The sequence below is a fragment of the Pseudopipra pipra genome, chromosome 9 (genome assembly GCF_036250125.1).
Source record: "Pseudopipra pipra isolate bDixPip1 chromosome 9, bDixPip1.hap1, whole genome shotgun sequence".
NCBI classification, from domain to species: domain Eukaryota; kingdom Metazoa; phylum Chordata; class Aves; order Passeriformes; family Pipridae; genus Pseudopipra; species Pseudopipra pipra.
Window position 1 is genome coordinate 18,048,623 of NC_087557.1, and position 19,183 is coordinate 18,067,805.

The following is a 19,183-nucleotide window of genomic DNA, read 5'->3' on the forward strand; positions in this document are numbered from 1 at the left end:
GGATCATGTGAACACTCCTGGAGCTCTGTCAGCCTTGGTGCTGTGACCACTGCCCTGGGGAGCCTGTTCAGTGCCCAACCACCCTGGGGGTGGGGGAAGAACCTTTTCCTGAGATCCAACCTGAACTTGCCCTGACACAACTTCAGGCCTGCACCAGCACCACTGCATTTCTGAGCTGCCCTCAGCCCCCCAGCAGTCCCTCCCCCTGTACCTGCAGGATCTTGTCCCCGGGCTGGAGCAGGCTGGACGCGGGGCCGTCAGGCTGAACCCTAGTAACAAAGATACCCTATAAGTCAAAGTAACACAGGTTAGGATGCCATCTCCGAGACCTACAGCCCAAAATACAGGTGCGTCCCTAACTGGGATCTGGGGGCTTTATAGACTTGGGCTAAACACCAAACTTCATTTTAATCTGTTTGTAATCAAACACTAGGTTGGGTTTCTAGCAGCTTTAGCTACTTCACCCAATAAATATAATAGTGGGTCATTTTTAACTAAGATTCCACCTCACAAAATATTGTCCAATATGAATAGAGTGGCAGGGTTATCAGGAGGGTAATTAAAATGGAGCAAGCATTAATTTATTAGAATAATCTGTACCATAATCTACACAGTAACCTTTGTTTGCTTCCTCTAGGAAAGAAAAAAGCTTAAAAAATGTCTAGAAAGCAGTTGATTATTCAGCCCTTGAGATCTTCAGTTCCATGGGCTGTGGGACAGACCTTTAATCCGGTGTCTGAGCAGTGAAAAGGCTCTAAAAGAGGAAAAGTTATTAAAAATAAAGGATAGTTGTAGATTTGTTTTCAGAATTTCAGTAAAATCTGTTAATAAACCCCCAAATCAAAGCTTGGTTCCAGCTGATGAGCACATTAAACTCCCACACAGCTCATCAGCCCTGGCCCCTCAGTTCTGTGCTCTCCCTGCTCCAACCGGAATCCAAGACTAAATGTGAACATTCCCATTGCTCCCAGGGACACCAGGGAAATCCCTGCTTGGCACCACCATCATGTGCATCCCTGAGGGATTTTACAGTCTCCTGAGCAAGGCCCTGCCCTGTATTCCCAGTATGAAACACGAGTTCCTTGGGAGCAGAGCCATGGGCTGCTGAAACCTCATCCCTGTGCCATGAACTTGTGGCGGGGTTCTGCTGTGTCAAAGGAATGGTGGCTTCTCCATGGCTTCTCCTGTCCTCTCATCCCAGTGACATCAGCATTTCATTTAAAATATGACAAATCTGGTATCACAGTGTGGGAAGTGATGGTTCAGAGTAACAATACAGAAAAACCCTTTAACTATTAATTCCCCTCCCATCACTCCCTGAGCTGCATTCCTGTGAGTGGGAAAACCAGTTCTATCTCCAGCTGTTCCTGCCCTGCTCCAGACACATTCAGAATGGAACAGGGATCCTCCTTCAGTCACTTCAGCCAAGTGACAGCCAGGAAAGTCCAGCTTAATTCTACCATCCCACCTTCAACTGCGCAAAACCAGGCCCTGATGTTATAAAGTGTAATTCCAGAGTGAAGTCTCCAAGGACACCCAAAATGAGAACGTTTTAAAGGACAGTAGTTAAAATTCCTGAATTTTATTTACATTACATGGAACTACTCTGGAAGTTCAAAACAAGAATTATCAATCCCAGAATCCCAGACTGGTTTGGGTTGGGAGGGATCTTAAAAGCCCTCTGGTTCCACCCCCTGCAATGGGCAAGGACACCTTCCTTTGACCAGGAATTCAGACTGTGTCAGGTTGGTATTTCCAAGCCTATTTTACATTCCCAGTCAGTTTTCTGTTGTAATTCATAAAGGTGGGGAATTGATTTCTTTAATTTGCAGGCAGATCTCAAAGTTTTGAAAAGAGATGAAAAGAGAGTTTCATAAAACTTCATCATTTGCAAAACATTCTCCACACTTATGGAATTTCTGACTGTCTCTGCAAACAGAATCCAGGATTATCAAAGGACATCAACTCTAGGAACGTGTTCAACAGAGAGGTGCCCAAAGTGCTCATTTTCCAACAATCTCCACTCAGTTTTATTGCACCAAACAAACAAATTCACAGGTCTAAGAGTCCATTTCCTAATCCTACAGCCCCTGGAGCTGGGAATCACCAGGTGGTGGAGTTTTTCTAGGCTTCCTTTTATCACACAGAGACCTATCTTAGACTTGCAATTCCCAGAATGAATCCTGAGTCTCCCTGACCACCGTGTTCCTCATGGGGACATTCTTAATTCCCAGTGCAGAAGATAACTGGTGTCATGGGGTCTGTAAGGATCCAGTGATCTCCAGTTTACAGGCCAGGCTGGTTTTATTTGACACAGCAGCTACAAATCCTGGCATTCCAGCTACTGGTATGCTGGTTTGGTGTTAATTTAGTTAAAAGTTTAAATCAGGGCCAAAAGTGACTCTTAAAAGTGAGAGAGACAATTCTCCAGAAAACAGCCTGAAAAATTCTTAGACATGGAATATGGGGCAGACACCCATGGGATTGATGTTTGATTCTCTCATTTTCATTAACTGGGAAAAACAAGCAAACAACGCACAATAAAACCCCCCAAAACAAAATAAAACAAAAAAAAAGCCAAGTGTGGAGAAAAGTCTTTCAATAATCACAACAGAAGGACATAAACATCTCACTCATATTCTTCACATCTCCATAAACATCTCACTCATGTTCTCCACGTCTCCACTCTAAAATAAGGACCAGGTAGAGAGAAATTCCCAACGTACCTTATCGGAAGGTTTGAATGGATTTCCTTGTCCACTTATTCCACCACTGATACTAAACCCCAGGCCAGGATTCTTCTCTATCCTCACACAAAACTAGGTTAGAAAGACAGGGCAGGGTAAGTGGATGCCAACATTAAACCCTTCCTAAACCACAGCATCCTTCTTCCCACACATCCCGTTCACCATCAGCGGGATGAGATGAGCCCTGCACTGCACAACGTGGGGAAAGGCCATGAAACATTGCTATGAACTGGAAGTACTGGCATGATTTTAGCACACAGTGATACCATAATATTCCCTATCGTTCATAGATTTTTGCATGGATTTTAAAGTTTCGTTTTCAAGGAGGAAAAAAACCCTTTAGACCTGTGAGATGTTCAAATTGGCCAAATTTTTCACTTAAACGTTGGGATAAACCCGTCAGTGAGGCCTAATCTGTGCAATTTTATTTTTCCAGAAGGAGCCACATGTGCAGCACCCCTCGGACAAAGCAAGGGATAAATACTCAAAGCTCGGGGATCTTCAGAGCATTGCCAGGTCAGGGCACAGGCCCACAACCTGCACTGAACACCATCCACTTCTACCCCAGGAGACAGTGCTGAACCTTCTCTTTTAGTCAGGATGACTCTAAATAGCATTGGGTCATTGAATATAAAATAAAAATTACTTCAGAGGAGCTTAATGACTGTGCACTGAGCTGGGCTTAGCACATCCTCGAGCCACACCAGCATCTGATTCTGAACATCAGGGATGTAATACAGGGAGCTGCTCACGTGGCTTGACCAGCACTTTACACAAGAGAAAGGTTTACTGATTGTTCTGCACCTCATTCAGCAAAGTCAGGGGCCCCAAACAGGTATTTCAGTCATTAAGGCCAAATATAATGAGGACAGGACCACTTAATGAAGGAAATCCCCAGTGCTGGGGGCACTGGGGCTGCAGATGGCCTTTCACTGGGCAGATCTGAGCAGATTAGCATATTATAAAATAACCTGCCTGTTGACACTGAACTGGGTTACTGGGGAACAGGCAGAAGCTGCAAATTAATTCGGTGTGACCCTGTGATGCCAGTTCTGCTCAGGGACTTCAATGGCAAACGGTGTTACTTGATCAGTCCAAGAGAAAATGGGTATTGATGGCTGGTGCTGGGGAAGGGGATGGATCCAGCCTGCCTCCAGCCCAACCAGAGCTCCCCCACTCCAACCAGAGCTCCCCCAGTCCATCCAGAGTTCCCCCAGTACAACCAGTGCTCTCCCAGATCAACCAGAGCTCCCTGGGCTGCCCAGCTCAGCTGCCCCATTCCTGCCCAAGGCTCCCTTGTCCCATGGACACCTTGGAAAACACAGGAACATCTCTGTCCTGAAGCTGCAGTGCAGCCCCTCTCACCTGCTCCTGGTAGGCGTCGGTGCTCCGCTGACCCTTGGTCTGGATGAGGCACCGCCCGGTCTGGGGGGCTCGGGAGCTCTGGGCTGCCGGGATCTGGATGGGCAGGGGTGGCTGGTACTGCTGGATGGTGACCTTGTTCATGCTCCCCTCGTAGGGCTGCTCCCGGCTCCGGTGCTGCAGGCTCTGGGATCCCATGAGGGTCTGTATGTGGCTACCTGTCTGTGGGCAATGCAACCCGTTAAGCCACAAAGGCAGGAGGCTGAAAGGAAATGATTATTAAACTCACAGTTGGGGCCAAGCAAACCTGAGCCCCAGCAGAGGTTTGCCTTTGGAGCACAGCTGGGAAAACCAGGATTAAAAGCAGCAGGGACATGCCCATGGCACCGGGGACCTGGGAAGTTTGGGGAGAATCAGCCATTTGATAAACATAAAGTATTTTTCTCCTCATGTCACATCCACATTTCTGCTCAGGGTGTTTTGTGAACTGAAAACATTTACTAAATCAAAGGAGGGTGAATAATTTATCACAGCCCACTATGAAGATACTGGAATGTTTGGTTTATCTGAGGATAATTTGAAATAAGATCTGTAACACAGACACAGACACTGAGCAGGGTTATGCTCTGGGTATGGAGAGCACCAGCATTTAAAACCTGTGCCTTTTCCTGTAACCAAACATGGCTTTTACCAAATGTAACCAGTCAAATTTCTGTGATAACATTTCTGTGACAGCATCTGTTGGTTTGAAGCTCCAATATTTGGTAAAGAAAAGTTAAATACTGCATTTACATCAACTTGGTCTTTTGCTAATACCAGCCAAGGAAGGATGGCTCCTGTCTTGTGTTTCTGTCTCGTGGACACAACAGTAAAAGTCATTTTCCAGGAAGCCTAAATACTGCAGGCTTTTAACGGTCTTTTAATAAATCAGTGGATTATTCAATTGGGAGATTAAAATATCCAATTTTGCCATAGGAGAACTAGCCCATAAATTATGGACTTGAGGTAAAATGGGCATTTAATCTGCATTATGAACAGCAAGAAGGATGGAAACAACCACCCACAGCCCAGCTAATGAAGTAGTGATGCCTGTGCAGCATTCCCAGCTCACTGACAGAAACAGCCATCACTACACACAGAGTAGGTCTGTGTGTGGGAAATTTGGGAATGTGTATTAGTGTCTATATACAGTTAGATAGATACCAGTTAATGACTAGACTCAATGATCTTGGAGATCTTTTCTAAGCTAAATGATCCCATGATTCTACATCAGCATAAGTACACAGTCTATCCATCTGCCATACACACCCTTCCCCTTGGAAAAACAACTCTCAACTCTTCTTACCACGATTTCCCAAGCACAGCTCTACCACACAGTGACTCAGCTCTGCAGGAGCCCAGTTAGTGGAAAACCAAAAGATATTACAATTTATATTTGCACATTTAATTGTTTGCTATGTTGAACTTCAATTCTATAGAAGAGTTTCTGAACAACTTCAAATAGTTGCTGGATTTTAATCCCCAGATGCTGGAAAACCAAGACATTGGAGGTGACTTTGCTTGGAGAGATGAGTGTTGTCACACCAGCACATTACAAATCCCTCCTGAGGAAGGTGAGTAAACAGCTCTCAGAATTCATTTTCTCTCTGCTGTTAATAGACTTTGAGGAGATTGTTATCACTCCTGCTTGTGGATTCACACCATGGCTCTTCTGGAGGGGGATAAGCTGCTTCTCATGGAAATGGAAATTATTTCTTCTGCAGAAAAGATCTCTATTATGCAGACTGCTTCCCCAATTTAATCTGTATTCTTTACTTATCATCCAGCACAAAAGTTAATTATTTTCAGCTCGGTGTCCAATATTTACGGTACAGTTGGAGTAGCTGGCAGTGGGTGTAATGACAGATCTGCTGAGTGAAGCAATGTTTGTACTTATCCCATGGGAGCAGCCAGATACTGAAATACTCAGAACAAAAGAGAATCTGCAGTTGAATTTATTACAGTCCTGATGGTGCTCTGTTGATGGTGAACTGTTACAGCACTGACTGTGCACTGATGGTGCACAAATGTAAGACAGCAACAGTGTCCGACTGGGAATGGACCAACACAGGTTTTATCCCAAAATGCCAGTGAAGACAAGAAATGGCTTGTCTTACATTTCTCATCCTCATTTCTTGCATATCAGATGATAAATAACTTGGCTGTCAGAGCCAACTTCACCACACCCTGTCGTGGCACCCCCTCCTCCTCCTCTTCCTCCTCCTCTTGAGCCTGGGAGGTGCAATTTCCATCTCCCATCTTCCAGCAATCCTCCTGTACACATGGACCTGTGGTTGCACCTCTCTGTGAAGCCAAGGGTTGCTGCTTCTGCCGCTGCCTTGGATAAAAGCTGTGAAAGGAGGTCCTTCCTCATCAGCTGAGAGTTAATCACACAGCAGTTATCAGTGTACACACCATGACTTTCACTGGTGTTATTCACCCCTAGGACTTCACTCCAGGGATGAGCTGGTTGGATCTCTATGCAGACAACAACCACTGTAATTATCCCATGTGCAGCTCCACCTCCCAACACCGACTCCAAACACAGCTGAGTTTGTCAGGACCCTCCATTCTCCAGCTTTGCAATTAGAGCAGCCAAACCCAGCAGTTCCTGAGTGGATGAGCCAAGCTGGGGCTGGGAGGGAGCAGCCAATGTTTGCACATGACCAGCTCAGCTCCAATTACTGGAATTCAACATCCACCACAAGGTACCAGAAATTAGACCCATTTCTGGTGAGTTTATCAATGAAATGGCTGTGCCTGTTCAGAGCTGGGCTGGCACCATCCCAACACGTCCTTTGTTATGATTGTCATTGAAATGAAACATTTGATGAGACTCTGCAGGCCAAGGGACAGGAACACACCTGCCCAGCCCTCTGTGCCCACTGCACACACCAGAGATGGAACTACACAAACCACACAAAAACGGGCAAAACATGCCCTGAATCCCCAACAATTATTGCTTTAAGCCTTGAAACAAAACCAGGGGTGTCCTCATACACCTTCTCTCCTCCTTGGAGAGGTGCTGGGAGCAGGATCCACTCCAGGATCCCTTCCTTACCTTCTTGGTGACAGTGTCGGGGGGCACGTCCCGCCGCCCCAGCGGGTACGGGTTCCACTGGCTGCCCACGGACACCTCGTCCTGCCCGTTGTCCAGGATGCTGCTCTGCTGCGACGGGGTCTGTTGCACAAATGTAGGGCAGCCTTTAGTCACCAAACAACCCCTCCTCAGCTTCAGTTCAGTCACTAACCCAGTTAAATAAACTGCACCGTGCTATTGCTACAACAGAAATCCTCCTAATTCCCCCAGTATTTCATTAACATGTGACCACATTGCTGGGGGACCCTCTGCAAGCAGGAGGGCTTGAAAGGCATAGGAGAGAAATCATGAGAATAATGAATGATGAGAGAAAACAGAAAATTCATTTAACATGACTCAGAGAAACAAATTTGGTTGAAATCCCACATTTCAATGTGCAGTCTGCCATTTCCAGTGAGTTAGAACTTTCTTGCTGCTCATTCAAGCAGCAAAGGCTTTTTTTACGAAGTATTTGCCACCAATACAAATTTGATGCTTTTATTTTCTGCAGAAAACATTCCCTGATGGCAAAGGTGAAGTTGTGACTCCTTGTCCCCCTCACTCAGCTCCATCTGAGGCTCCCAGACCTCTCTAGGATGGGCCTGGCTTATGTTAAGCCAACAGATATATGCACAATATTAACCTGTAATTAAATGGTTTCTTTTTTAATCTAAATGGCCATAACACACATTTAATATTTCCTAAATATTATTATCTTTCCCTTTTCTCTCCTGTTATAAATATTTCTTCCTTGTCCTTTTTCCCCCTGGTTATTTTACTCCTGTTTTCAGGACTTTGGAGGGCATCTGTGCTTTTTTTGTCCCATCTTGATTTTCTGTTATCTGTCCCTTTATTTCTCTACCATCACTGGAAATTTTCCCAACATGGGGGGCAGACTTTCCAAAACTCCAACATCGTGCTACCACTGATAGCACCTGAATGATGTGGTGCTTTTTGAGTTCTGATCAATGTTAATCTACAAAGAAACAAAAAATAGCTATTTTTTCCCCTCTGTCATTCAAGCAAATTCTTCTCCAGCTTAGATTAAAAAAAAATCAGGATACACTTCTTCAGATGGCTGAAGAATTGCATTTGCTTTGAAACATGAAAGCTGGGAACTTGTCAATTAAAAACTATTTTTTAACAGAAGTTTAAAAGTAAATAGAAGTAAATTGTGATTTAATCACACATCTCAGTGGCTAAATAAAAAAAATTTCAACTCTGATTTAAAATGAAAGAAAACTTTCATTATAATTCTTTCATCCTTCAAGTCTTCCAGAAAAATCATGAAAGTTGCTATTTTCCTTCTATTAAAAACCACTAGAAAAACATTTCCACTGCTGGAAGACCTCCTTGTCGAGCTTTCTTTACACCATTAAAATAGAAAATAAAGCCATCCCTTCCAGAGCTGCCCTGAGAATCCTCTCACATCCTGAGGGATCAGCTTCTGGGCCTCTCTGGGTGCCCTCCTCATGCAGAGAGAGGGTAGAGAGGCTCATTCCAAGGGGAACCTCTGCTTTTCTCCTGACTGACTATTATTTCCAAGGGAGGTGGCAACAGACACTTCTGGGAATGGATTCCACCAAACCATAAACTTTTAAACCACCTGAGAGATGGATCCCAAAAATGGAAAAGGTCTGGGTTGTTTCCCCACTGACTGATCTGCAGGAGGGAGTTTGCACTCGAGAGGGAAAAAGCAAAAATACAGAGGGCGTTTTCTGCTTTCTCAATAAACAGGAAAATTCTGTGGTTTCATTTTCTGCAGCAAAATGAATTTGGTCCCTTGCAGTACTGCTCATTTTCTGAGCTCGGACAGACTGAAAGCAAACCCACATCTATTAAATCTGGGTAAACAATGAAAAGCAGCAGTTCAAGCATTTTCTACAGCGAGCAGAATCAATGCAATAAACATTCTGAAAATAAGTTACTGGTAAACTTGATTTCCTGACCATCCACTGGACAATCAGACCTCACTCATTACTCTCTTGAATCCAGGCCACGGGAAACAGGGAGGAGAAGGAGACAAACATTAAACTGCTGTGGCCTGGATTCATCAAGAAATGCAAATCCTTTAGAACATATGAAGGAATAAAATTAAACCATACTAAATATACACAATATTCATTCAACAATAATTTTCCCCTGCTTCCCAAACAGTACAATAAAAGAATAAGCCCCCTAATGCAGTTCAGCATCACAGTTTGTATGGGTATGGAGCAGTGAAACGCTGGTGGAATAGAAAGCAGAATAATCCACATCAGAGCACACCCCAAAACATATCATTCTGAATAGATTCATTAGTTCCTCAGACATCCATCCATTAATATCCATATTCATTTACAGCCTCAAATCCTGGAAGTACCATAAAACACTGTATTCCTGATGTGTGTAGCAAACCAGCACTGTTATTTGGGGTTGATGGAAAATGGATTTTTCCAAGGACTCGTGACAAGACCTGGCATGTACTCAAGGAGACAGACAGGTTCTTTGGAAGCAAAGACAACACTGGAATGTCACCCGTGGCCAACACACACCTCTGGGGGGCCTCTCGGTGCCACCCACCCAACAACAGAGAAGCACAGAGAGCAGGGTGAGGGAACCCAGGGACAGCTGATGGCATGGGGGATGGAGGTGACAGTGTATGGAGAGTCAGTCCCAGCAGGAAAAGCCTGACACTGATCCATGTGTGATGTTATCCTGTCCCAGCTCTGCCCACAACTCCAGCACAGAGTTCGTGCCGCATCAGGGAGCTGAGCAGAGCCGAGGTCTGTCCAACCCACACAACCTGCTCATGCTGCTGCCATTATATCACCCTATTCTTCTTACCAGCCTTGGATCTAAGCTCTGAAATGGGGCCTTGGAAGCCTCCTGTGGGAATCTCTGGCCAGGGCTGGTCCTGCCTGAGTAGGTGCCAGAGGTGCTGGAGGCCAGCCCGGCAATCACCAGCACAGCTGATCCCATGGCAGTGCCTGGATCTGTGTTCTGCAGCCCTTTAATTACTCAGAGATGCTGCTAATGTGTCCCAACAGCTCCTGCTGCCAAAGCAGGGAGAGGCCGAGTGAGGCCTGTCCCTCCTACATTTCCCTGACCCTGGGAGTGTGGCCACATGGATGCACAGAAGGTCTCAGGATCTCCTCTTTGACACTGCAAATCCTGCAGCAATGTCCCTCTCTGGCTTGTCCTGTGTGCTTTTCCATTCAAACATTTGTTTGGGACGGTCTTGTATGTCTGTACTTGTCGGCAATATATAAGAATAGATGTAAAATAGTAAAAAATGAGGTTATTCTCTTTCTATAGGTGTTACTCAACCAAAGTTTAAAATGGGTTTGGGTGTGGTAGGTGTGCTCAAACCTCATCAGCTACTACGGCAGAGCCAGTTAATGCTCAAATATTAAAATCCTTGTCTCCTGGAGCCTATTTAAATGCATATTCAACATTTCTACCATCCTTTTTTTAAGCTCAAACAGTCCAAGAGCAAAGCACATTCCCCATTTCTCTTCACAGATTGAGAAAATGATGGCACCGGTCTGGAGGACAAGAGCAGGAAGCAGGAATGACAGCCATGGGAAACCCAGAATCCAAAAAGCAAGACCACTCAGGAGGAAAACTGTACCACTGCCACCCTTGCTTTTTGGATTGGGTCTGTATAAGCATGAGTAGTAGGCAAAAGCTAAACCAGGAGGAAGCAAGGAGTTAATTTATTGGGAATGCCAGTGATGCTGGCTAGCCCATACTTACTTTCGGTAGAGGTAGCTCTTGAAGCATTTGGTTTTCAAATTTAGATTTAGTCTGCAAGTTTAAAGTCATGCTTCGGCCGGCATGCATTGCTGAAACCCCTCCAGAGTGCAGCATGCCAAGGCTAACTGTGTGGTGTTTGTAAGCAGCGGTCTGAGTAGAGGAAACAACCACGTGACAGATATGAACACACATGCTCATCGAATTAAGTATCACACATATATGGTTAAGTTCACAGAGTTTTAGTTTAAGCAAACAAACAGTCCCAAGAGATCAATAGCTCCCCGGGGCATGCACTGGGTCACACAAAGCAAGTACATTGCTCATTGTACATAAAATGGATACCAGAAACGACTTCCACGCTGACAGCAGATGAGGTGTGTTGGTATCTGGAGTTGTATCACATGGTACAAGTCTTTATTTTGCAAATATGGCCAAATTTAGGCTCGGCTGCACAACCACAGGTAGGCCAGAGATGTGTCTGGCAGCAAGGAGCAAACCCTGGGGGAGAAGGCTCTGCTCCATCCCAGGAGCACCTGCTCCCTGCCCACTGCCACAGTCCTGCATAGACCCGACAGGCAGCAGCTTCTCCTGGAGCAGCTGCTCCATAGGAATGCCCAGGGCTTCTCACCAGCAAACCCTCCACCAGGCAGCTCAACTCCTGAGAGTTTTGTAACCAGCAGTAACCAGCTCACAGGGATTGCTGCCAACTCAGCAGAATAACCAGTGTCAGCTTTCCGTGAGTTCAGGTATTCCTTGATACACATTGTAACTTAAGCATGAAGATATTTCTTAAACAAATCAGCAGCTGGGAAGTGTTTATTTCCACCAGAAATGGTTTGCTCGGGGTGCACTGGTTTCCCTGGGGAATATTTTCCAATTGGTTTTACACAGCACAAGGAAAAGAGCTGAAGGAAGGAAACACTTCAGCCTTTGAGCCCGTTTTTTAAATTTAACCCACTGGGCCCTAATGATATTTTAATAAGCATCACATCTGAGAAACTGGGAGGTGAGGAGTGTAGTAACACCAAACTCAGGAGGCTCTGGCATAAAGTAGGTAAATGGACACATTTGGCAACTACCTTCTTACGCATTTCATGACAGTAATTTTTCACAACCACTTCAGATCATGAAGTAAATGCGATTCATGAAGTAGGTCATTAAATAGGTAATGACTGAAATCATGCACTAAAGGACTTGTACTCTTCGGATAGAAGGCAAATCAGCACAACTTCCTACAGCTAAAAGGAGTAATGATCACATTCCTCATTCAAAACAGTGGCAGTGGGTGCCCAGTGCTAATTCTCAGTCAAGAGACACCTTTAAACCCTCTCTAACAGTGATATGAAAGCTAAAATACATTATTTTACTTATTCTCAGCGATGTTTTTCTCTATTCACTTTAACTGTCAAGATGTGCCCAGAGCTCCCAGTTGTGCCTGACGTGGTGGGCTCCAGCAGCACATCCACATCCACAAGCAGGACAGAATCTTATGGGCTTTCATCATTTTGGGGAGTGCTGCAGGAGCCACCACCTCAGTGACCAGAGTGGAGCCTCTGGGTTTACCTGGGACTCCTCACTCCAGCTGAGCACCCCTAGGGCCCTTCACAGGCCAGCTCCTCTGACAACAAGGCAGGAATTGCATTGCATTACTGGGAATTCTGGTGGTCACCACTGCACGTGCAAATAGTTTGACATACCGAAACACACAACTAAAGGCATTAATTGCAGAGAAATGCCAAACATACCCTGTCTAACCTTCTAGCTTCTATATGTCTAAGTAGCTGTTGTCTCCAGTCAGCGGGCATTTTAGCACAGCTCTCATTTCCCTTCCCAGGGGGAGGCCTTGGCTTTATATCACTGTTATCGGAAGGCTTGTCGCCATAGTTACCCAAGTTATAGTCTGACGGAATCTTTTCCAGCAGCGCTGCCATTGTCGGCCTCGCTGAGACGGGCCGGGTTTGGGATGTGCCGTAGCTCTCTGTACTGTAGCTTCGTGCGGACAAGGGCCTCCTTTGCGTGAGGTTTTTAACTGGGAAGCTCCCAGTCTGGGCTTTCACCTCCTGGTAGGAAGGGAGCTCGTCTTCGTAGCGCCCGTTGCGCTTGAGGAACTGTGCCTCGGGCACGGCCATGCCGCTCTGGCGCTCGGCCGCCCCGCGGAACGGGGCCCGGCCGTACCTGTCGCCCGGGGGCAGCTCCTGGGGCTCACTGACCCTGCGGAACATGGACATCTCGGTGGAGCTGACCAGTGAATCCGCCCTGCGCAGGAAGCCTGGTCGTGTGCCCTGGCTGCCAAAGGGGGGCCCCACAGGCTCCTCGCTCACCGAGGGCTGCGAGAAGGAGAACATGGGCTCCACGGGTGCATACCCGCGGTACCCCCGCGGGCTCACCAGCTCCTGGGGCAGGTTTTTGGGTGGCTGGGGGATGTATTCGGGGTTGAGCTGGAAGGGCGGCAGGAGTCTCTTGTCGGCCGTGACCTCCACAGCACCCTGGGGGTTGAAGCTTTGGTCAAACTGGTAGACTTTCTTGGTGACAGACGATTTCTGCTGCGGCTGCACCTTGACGCTGCCATAGGTCAGCAGCTCGTCGTCCAGCATGGGCACAGACTGGCTGCGGGACATGCTCAGCATGCCATGCTCCGGGCCCAGCAGCTTGTCCACCCTCTCGTGAGGCCCTACAGTATCATTCCCAGATGCATAGTTTTCTAGGGGGATGTTGTACACCTTGTATGTACCAATGTCTATCTCATCGATACTCTGAGACTTCTTAAACTTGTTCGTTTTTAAATCCCTCATCATTGGGGAAAGCCGCTCTGTGCTCTTGCTGATGGAAATGACGTTTTTGGAAGGATCTGGGCGACAGTGAATATGGGAAAAGACGTTTGTGAGGCTTCTGTTAGCGTTTGAGTCGTGATATTCCCATGCTATTCCTGGGGGGAAAGTACTTGTCATTTCAGGAGACTCTTTGACATGATCTTTCCGCTCGGGCAAAGGGCTGGTGGTGGGAGTGCTTTCCAGTTTGGAAGGAAAAGCTGTCCTGTCTTCAAAGGGACTAGGGGTTCTGGTCCAATTTTGCCAAGGATTGGGAGGAGGCACTTCAGATTCGTGTGTGTTTCTGAGCGTCGGCTGCTCCAGCTCCAGAGGGATGCCAACTATCCTGTCCTGTCGGATCAGTGGCCTGCGCCCGTGTGCAGATGAGCTCCTCGATTTGGTGGTGAGCAGGGGGTTGGCGCTGGGGTTCTCCACCGCGCTTTCCTCGGCCACAAACCCTGTGTTGTCGTAGTGGGAACTGTCAGTCCAGCCCTCGGTGAACGTGTCGCTCAGCGGGCGCCGTTCCGGCCGCGCTGGCAGGTTCCCGGCTGGAGCCGATTCCCGCTGGCTCAGCAATGGCTTGGTCTCCAGGGGCTGCGGGAACGACTGTGCCAGCCTGCAAAGACAAGAGAGAAGGGAACAAGATAAAATGCCCTCTATCACAGCACATAAACCATCACCAGAATGACAGCAGAATCACAGAGTCACAGAATCTGCTGAGTTGGAAGGGGCCTATCAGGATCATTGAGTCCAACCCTTACTCCTGCACAGGACCATCCCCAAGAGTCACACCAGGTGTCCCAGAGGATCATCCAAACACTCCTGGAGCTCTGGCAGCCTTGGTGCTGTGACCACTGCCCTGGGGAGCCTGTTCAGTGCCCAACCACCCTCTGGGGGAAGAACCTTTTTCTAAGATCCAACCTAAACCTGCCCTGACACAACTTCAGGCCATTCCCTGGGGTCCTGTCCCTGGTCCCCACAGAGCACAGATCAGTGCCTGCCCCTCCTCTTCCCCTCCCAAGGAAGCTGTAACTGAAATGAAATCTCCCCTCAGTCTCCTCTTCTCCAGCCCTCCGTCGCTCCTCACACAGCTTCCCCTCAAGGACCTTCTCCATGTCCTTTGCCCTCCTCTGGACGCTCTCTATGAGCTTAAAACAATTTAGGACTCTCCCATCTATGCTCTGGCTTTGGGATTGTGCTTTGAGACATGAACCTCGTGCCACTGGCTTGGCACAAAGGTGTAAGCAGCTTTTTGCCCTGGAGCACAGATTGTGTCAGTACACACATGGAGAAACTAAGAAGTCAGTGACAGGCCCGGCTGGCTCCATGCCGTGTTCACAGAAATCCAGCTGAACATATTTACCTGCTGTAAAAATAATCTGTGAGTGCAACAGAAGGTTTTTCACACTTACATTACTTTATTTTTAAACAAAGATACCAGATGTAGTTTGTCTGTGTTCTCACCACCAAGATTTTATGCATCTCCCCTGAGCAGGCTGAGCCTCTCCTTAACAGGACAGAGCCTGTGGATGGAACCACATGAAGTGATTTATGGCAGGGACAGACAGGGCGGGGTGTTCCTGGTGTGGTACAAGGTTGTTCTCAGGCTGCTGATGGCTCATTAGAGCCTTTCAAGAAAAGTTTCCATGTTGTTCTTGGAATCCAGGGCAGAGGGAGGCTGGGACAGTAATAATGGGACAAAGACTGCAGCCAGCCTCCAGGAGCTTTAATGCCTGGTTATAGCCCACAGTTGACCCACCGGCTGTAGAATTACTGGTGTTTATAGAGTATGGATGGATGGCCAGCTCTGCACAGCCTGGGCTGTGATCAGCTACACACAAATGGGAAAAAATGTGGACTTTTTAAACCAAATGCCTTAAGAGATCAATAAAGAATCACACAATATGCTGAGTTGGAAGAGACCCATCAGGATCATCGAGTCCAACCCCTGACCTGCACAGGCCCATCCCCAAGAGTCACACCACATGCCCTAGAATGTCATCCAAACGCTCCTTGAGCTCTGTCAGCCTTGGTGCTGTGACCACTGCCCTGGGGAGCCTGTTCAGTGCCCAACCACCCTCTGGGGGAAGATACAGTCACTTTCAGTGCATATGAAAAGATAAAATGCCACCAGAAGCTGTGCTAAGAAAGATGGTCACACCTGTTCCCCCACAGAGAGTTATTCACTGCTTCTTTAGCCGTTGTCTGCAAGGAGCCCATTTTAACGTGCGCATTGGAGGACCCTGAGGAAGCCTGGGAAGGGGAATAGTCTGAGTAAGTGCCTGAGGAAACGCTGTTATTCAGACAATGGATCTTATCTGCTTCAGACTCATCTGTCGACTCTGAAACAAAACACAGCAAATGCTTTCAGAGTGTGGCATTTGAGAATTAAACTCCAGAAAAACACATTTTTAAACTGGAACTATGGACATATGTATGTGTGCGTGTGTGTGTGCACAAATATGCATGGGATTTGTTTTAAAATCACAGCAAAAGGTAGAACATTTCCAGGAACATCTCTCCTTGCATATCACACACGTTTTCATCTCAAAGGTTGTTGTAAACCAAGTCAGTACCTTTCTTGTCTTTACCCAGCAGAACGAGTTTGGGGGGGTACAACGGAGTCTCAGGCATGGAAGGACGGAGCTCCCCTATCCTCATCTCACTGGCAGGATGTCCAAAGGCATCCTGAGGAATATAAAAATGAACAATAAACACATGGATGTCCCAAGGCATCCTGACAAACATAATAACGAAGAGTAAACACAGGAGACAGATTCCACTTCAAACTGCAAGGCACAAACATTTCCCAGCCTTCTCCTCACAACACACTAACCCCACCATACGGGCAGTGTCTAATCATGCTGATTTGTCAGCTGAAAGTTCTAATTAGTCCTCCAGAAATACTCCTAAAAATTATGGTGATGTGCTCATTCTGGAAATGTAGACAAAACAGATGGAACTTGTGAGATACATCAAGGCCATGTAAACATTTTGGATGAAGTCAAGGTCACAAAAACAAGCTGCCAGCAGAAAAAAACCCACAAATTGGGAGTAAACAATTGTTATTTCAGGAGGAAACGTTCCTTGTTCAGTTATTCATGGCCCAAGTCCCTCCACAGATTCAGCTGTCCCTGCAGTTATATTTAATAAAATGGCTTTGTCTATAAAGGGTTTGTGGCTAAATTAAAATTATTCAGATTTAATAAACTTCTCACTGAGAGTTCAGCACATCTTGACCTTTAAAGGGATATATACAGAATATAAAATGGAAAAATGTTGAAGGGAAGTGGGATGTAGTCTTAGAAAGAGGTATTTTAAATTAGGACATTTAGGCTCACAGGACAGTTAGAAGGCAATGAAGTCACAAGGAGGAATTCTGGGGAGAAACTTCAGAGCTGAGGGGTGGGTGTCCTGGGGAGACAGGCAGGGGTGTGACAGGTACTGCAGGGATGACACTGGTACCCTGCCCTCAGGAAGGGACTGGAGGAAAGGGAGCCTGAAGGATGGGCAATCTGGGAAACCCACTTTATGGGTGGTGCCCAGCTCAGGAAAATGTCATGGAAAGAGAACGGGTGGAGATGGAAAGCTCAGCCAATGCCACCAGGATCCTTGTGAGAGGAGGAGCTGTCATTCTGTAAAGAGGCTGGAGGCTGTAGAAGGAGAGTATGTACTAAAACAGAGGAAGTTTTGAAGGGATATTAGGATAAAATCCATAATTAATAGTATAAATGAGGACAGAAACAGGAGAAATATATTTAGGAGGGAACTTATAGTAATGGAACACCATGAGGGTCTCTGTGCCCTGACATGTTGCTGGTAAAGGTTCTCCAGTGAGTTGGGAGAGTGAAGTTAATAAGGAGAGATGTAATAATTAAACAATTTAAACTGGAGTACCCAAACCAAACACACTCACTGAGTTCATATGTTTGTGTGGAAGGAGGTGTGGAAGAAGATAAGGATTTGAGCCATTGTTAAAATGTAAAATGCTCCAATATTTTTAATTTTTTTTTTTGCTTTTACTCATCAGGAGCAAACTTTCAGAGGTTTCCTCTCCATTAACTACTTTTTGTAGTTACAGTGGAAACAGAGATTTGTAGAAACCTTTGCCATGCAATTTATCCTTGAAGAATATAATTATATTTACATAACAGTTATTTTAATCCTTCTGTACTGCATGTTCTGCTGGAGGCAGGACCTTCCCAAACCAGCAAAAAACAGGCATCCCCAACTTAATTAAACTCCTCAGGACTAACATTTAGGGAAATAGTTACACAGTGTGATACAGCCAAGACTTTCCTTCCCCATGCAGAGACCCCAGGATGTCTGTGGTGTTCTGTAGGTGACAGAGTGATATCCACACAACTCAACAACAGTGCAACAGCCTTTCTCCAGTGGAGCACAACCAGTTACCAGTGCAGTGTGACGAACTCGTGCAAAACCAGGGGGGTGTTTTGAGAAATAAGAGTGCCCAGCACTGCAGAGTGTGAAATTCTCCCCATGTGACACCCACGGTGCCTGTCACGGGTCTGGTTGTACCTCTGAACTCTTGGTGCCCTCGGCTTTCTCCTCCCTGTCTGAGGCTTCCAGAGGTGATTCCTGAGTGTTCTCTGTCTCAGACAGGGGATTCTTTGGGAATTCTTTATTTTCTTTATCTTGAACCTGGAATCCCAACATCACGCCGTGAACCTTCCAAAAGTTGTGAGTTATAACCCCCCTTGCTGTAAGAACCACCAGTTCCATTTTTGACACCATGATGAACACAGGGTTTTATTTCAGATGCATGATTTTAGGAAGTTCTTTACCTTATACTATTTTCTTTTTAGCCCCTAATCCAGTTATTCCAACAAAAATCGATGCACTTTCGAAAGAACCAGTCTGGCATTTGTGAATATGCCATGAATGTGAAAGATGTTGTAAAAACCTCAAATCATATTCCACTCTCTTTAAGAGGACCTTGTTCTTACAAGCTCAAGAACAAAAAGGTCACTAACAGGAAAAAAGTATTGTGAATAGCAGCAATTGCAAAAAGAAAGAGAAGAGATAAATCAAATTGTGTTATTCCTCAGGACTAACTGGAGAAGGATACAGGGAGAAGACAGAAAACTATAGTAAGCTGTTTCCCAAGAGAAAACACATGGGAAAGACCACTAAAACAACTGAGAAAGAGAAATATCACCAAGAATTCAGGCTGAGAACACAAGAACATTAAATTATAATCTGGAGAGATCTTCCATAGAATCCCAGAATGGTTTGGGTTGAAAGGGACCTTAAAGCCCATCCAGTTCCACTCCCTGTCATGGGCAGGGACATCTTCCACTAACCCAGGTTGCTCCAAGCCCCGTCCAACCTGGCCTTAAACACTTCCAGGGATGGGGCAGCCACAGCTTCTCTGGGACACCTGAGAAGTT

The 19,183-nt window shown here is 46.2% G+C and overlaps 1 protein-coding gene across 6 annotated transcripts in view; it reads right to left on the reverse strand.

Moving 5' to 3' along the window:
• The window catches only part of LRRC7 (leucine rich repeat containing 7), a 120,872-nt gene that overhangs the window by 5,482 nt on the left and 96,207 nt on the right, over positions 1-19,183 (reverse strand). For 2 of the 6 annotated variants that reach the window (XM_064664875.1, XM_064664874.1), the window contains exons 17-24: positions 16,349-16,460; positions 15,934-16,114; positions 12,711-14,388; positions 10,966-11,115; positions 7,210-7,329; positions 4,113-4,331; positions 2,727-2,819; positions 212-286 (exon numbers count right to left, since the gene is read on the reverse strand). In XM_064664875.1, coding sequence (XP_064520945.1) covers positions 212-286; positions 2,727-2,819; positions 4,113-4,331; positions 7,210-7,329; positions 10,966-11,115; positions 12,711-14,388; positions 15,934-16,114; positions 16,349-16,460 — 2,628 coding nt within the window. Of the gene's footprint in view, positions 1-211; positions 287-2,726; positions 2,820-4,112; positions 4,332-7,209; positions 7,330-10,965; positions 11,116-12,710; positions 14,389-15,933; positions 16,115-16,348; positions 16,461-18,311; positions 18,435-19,183 lie in introns of all 6 variants that reach the window. The other 4 variants (XM_064664879.1, XM_064664877.1, XM_064664878.1 and 1 more) reach the window with 4 other exon arrangements.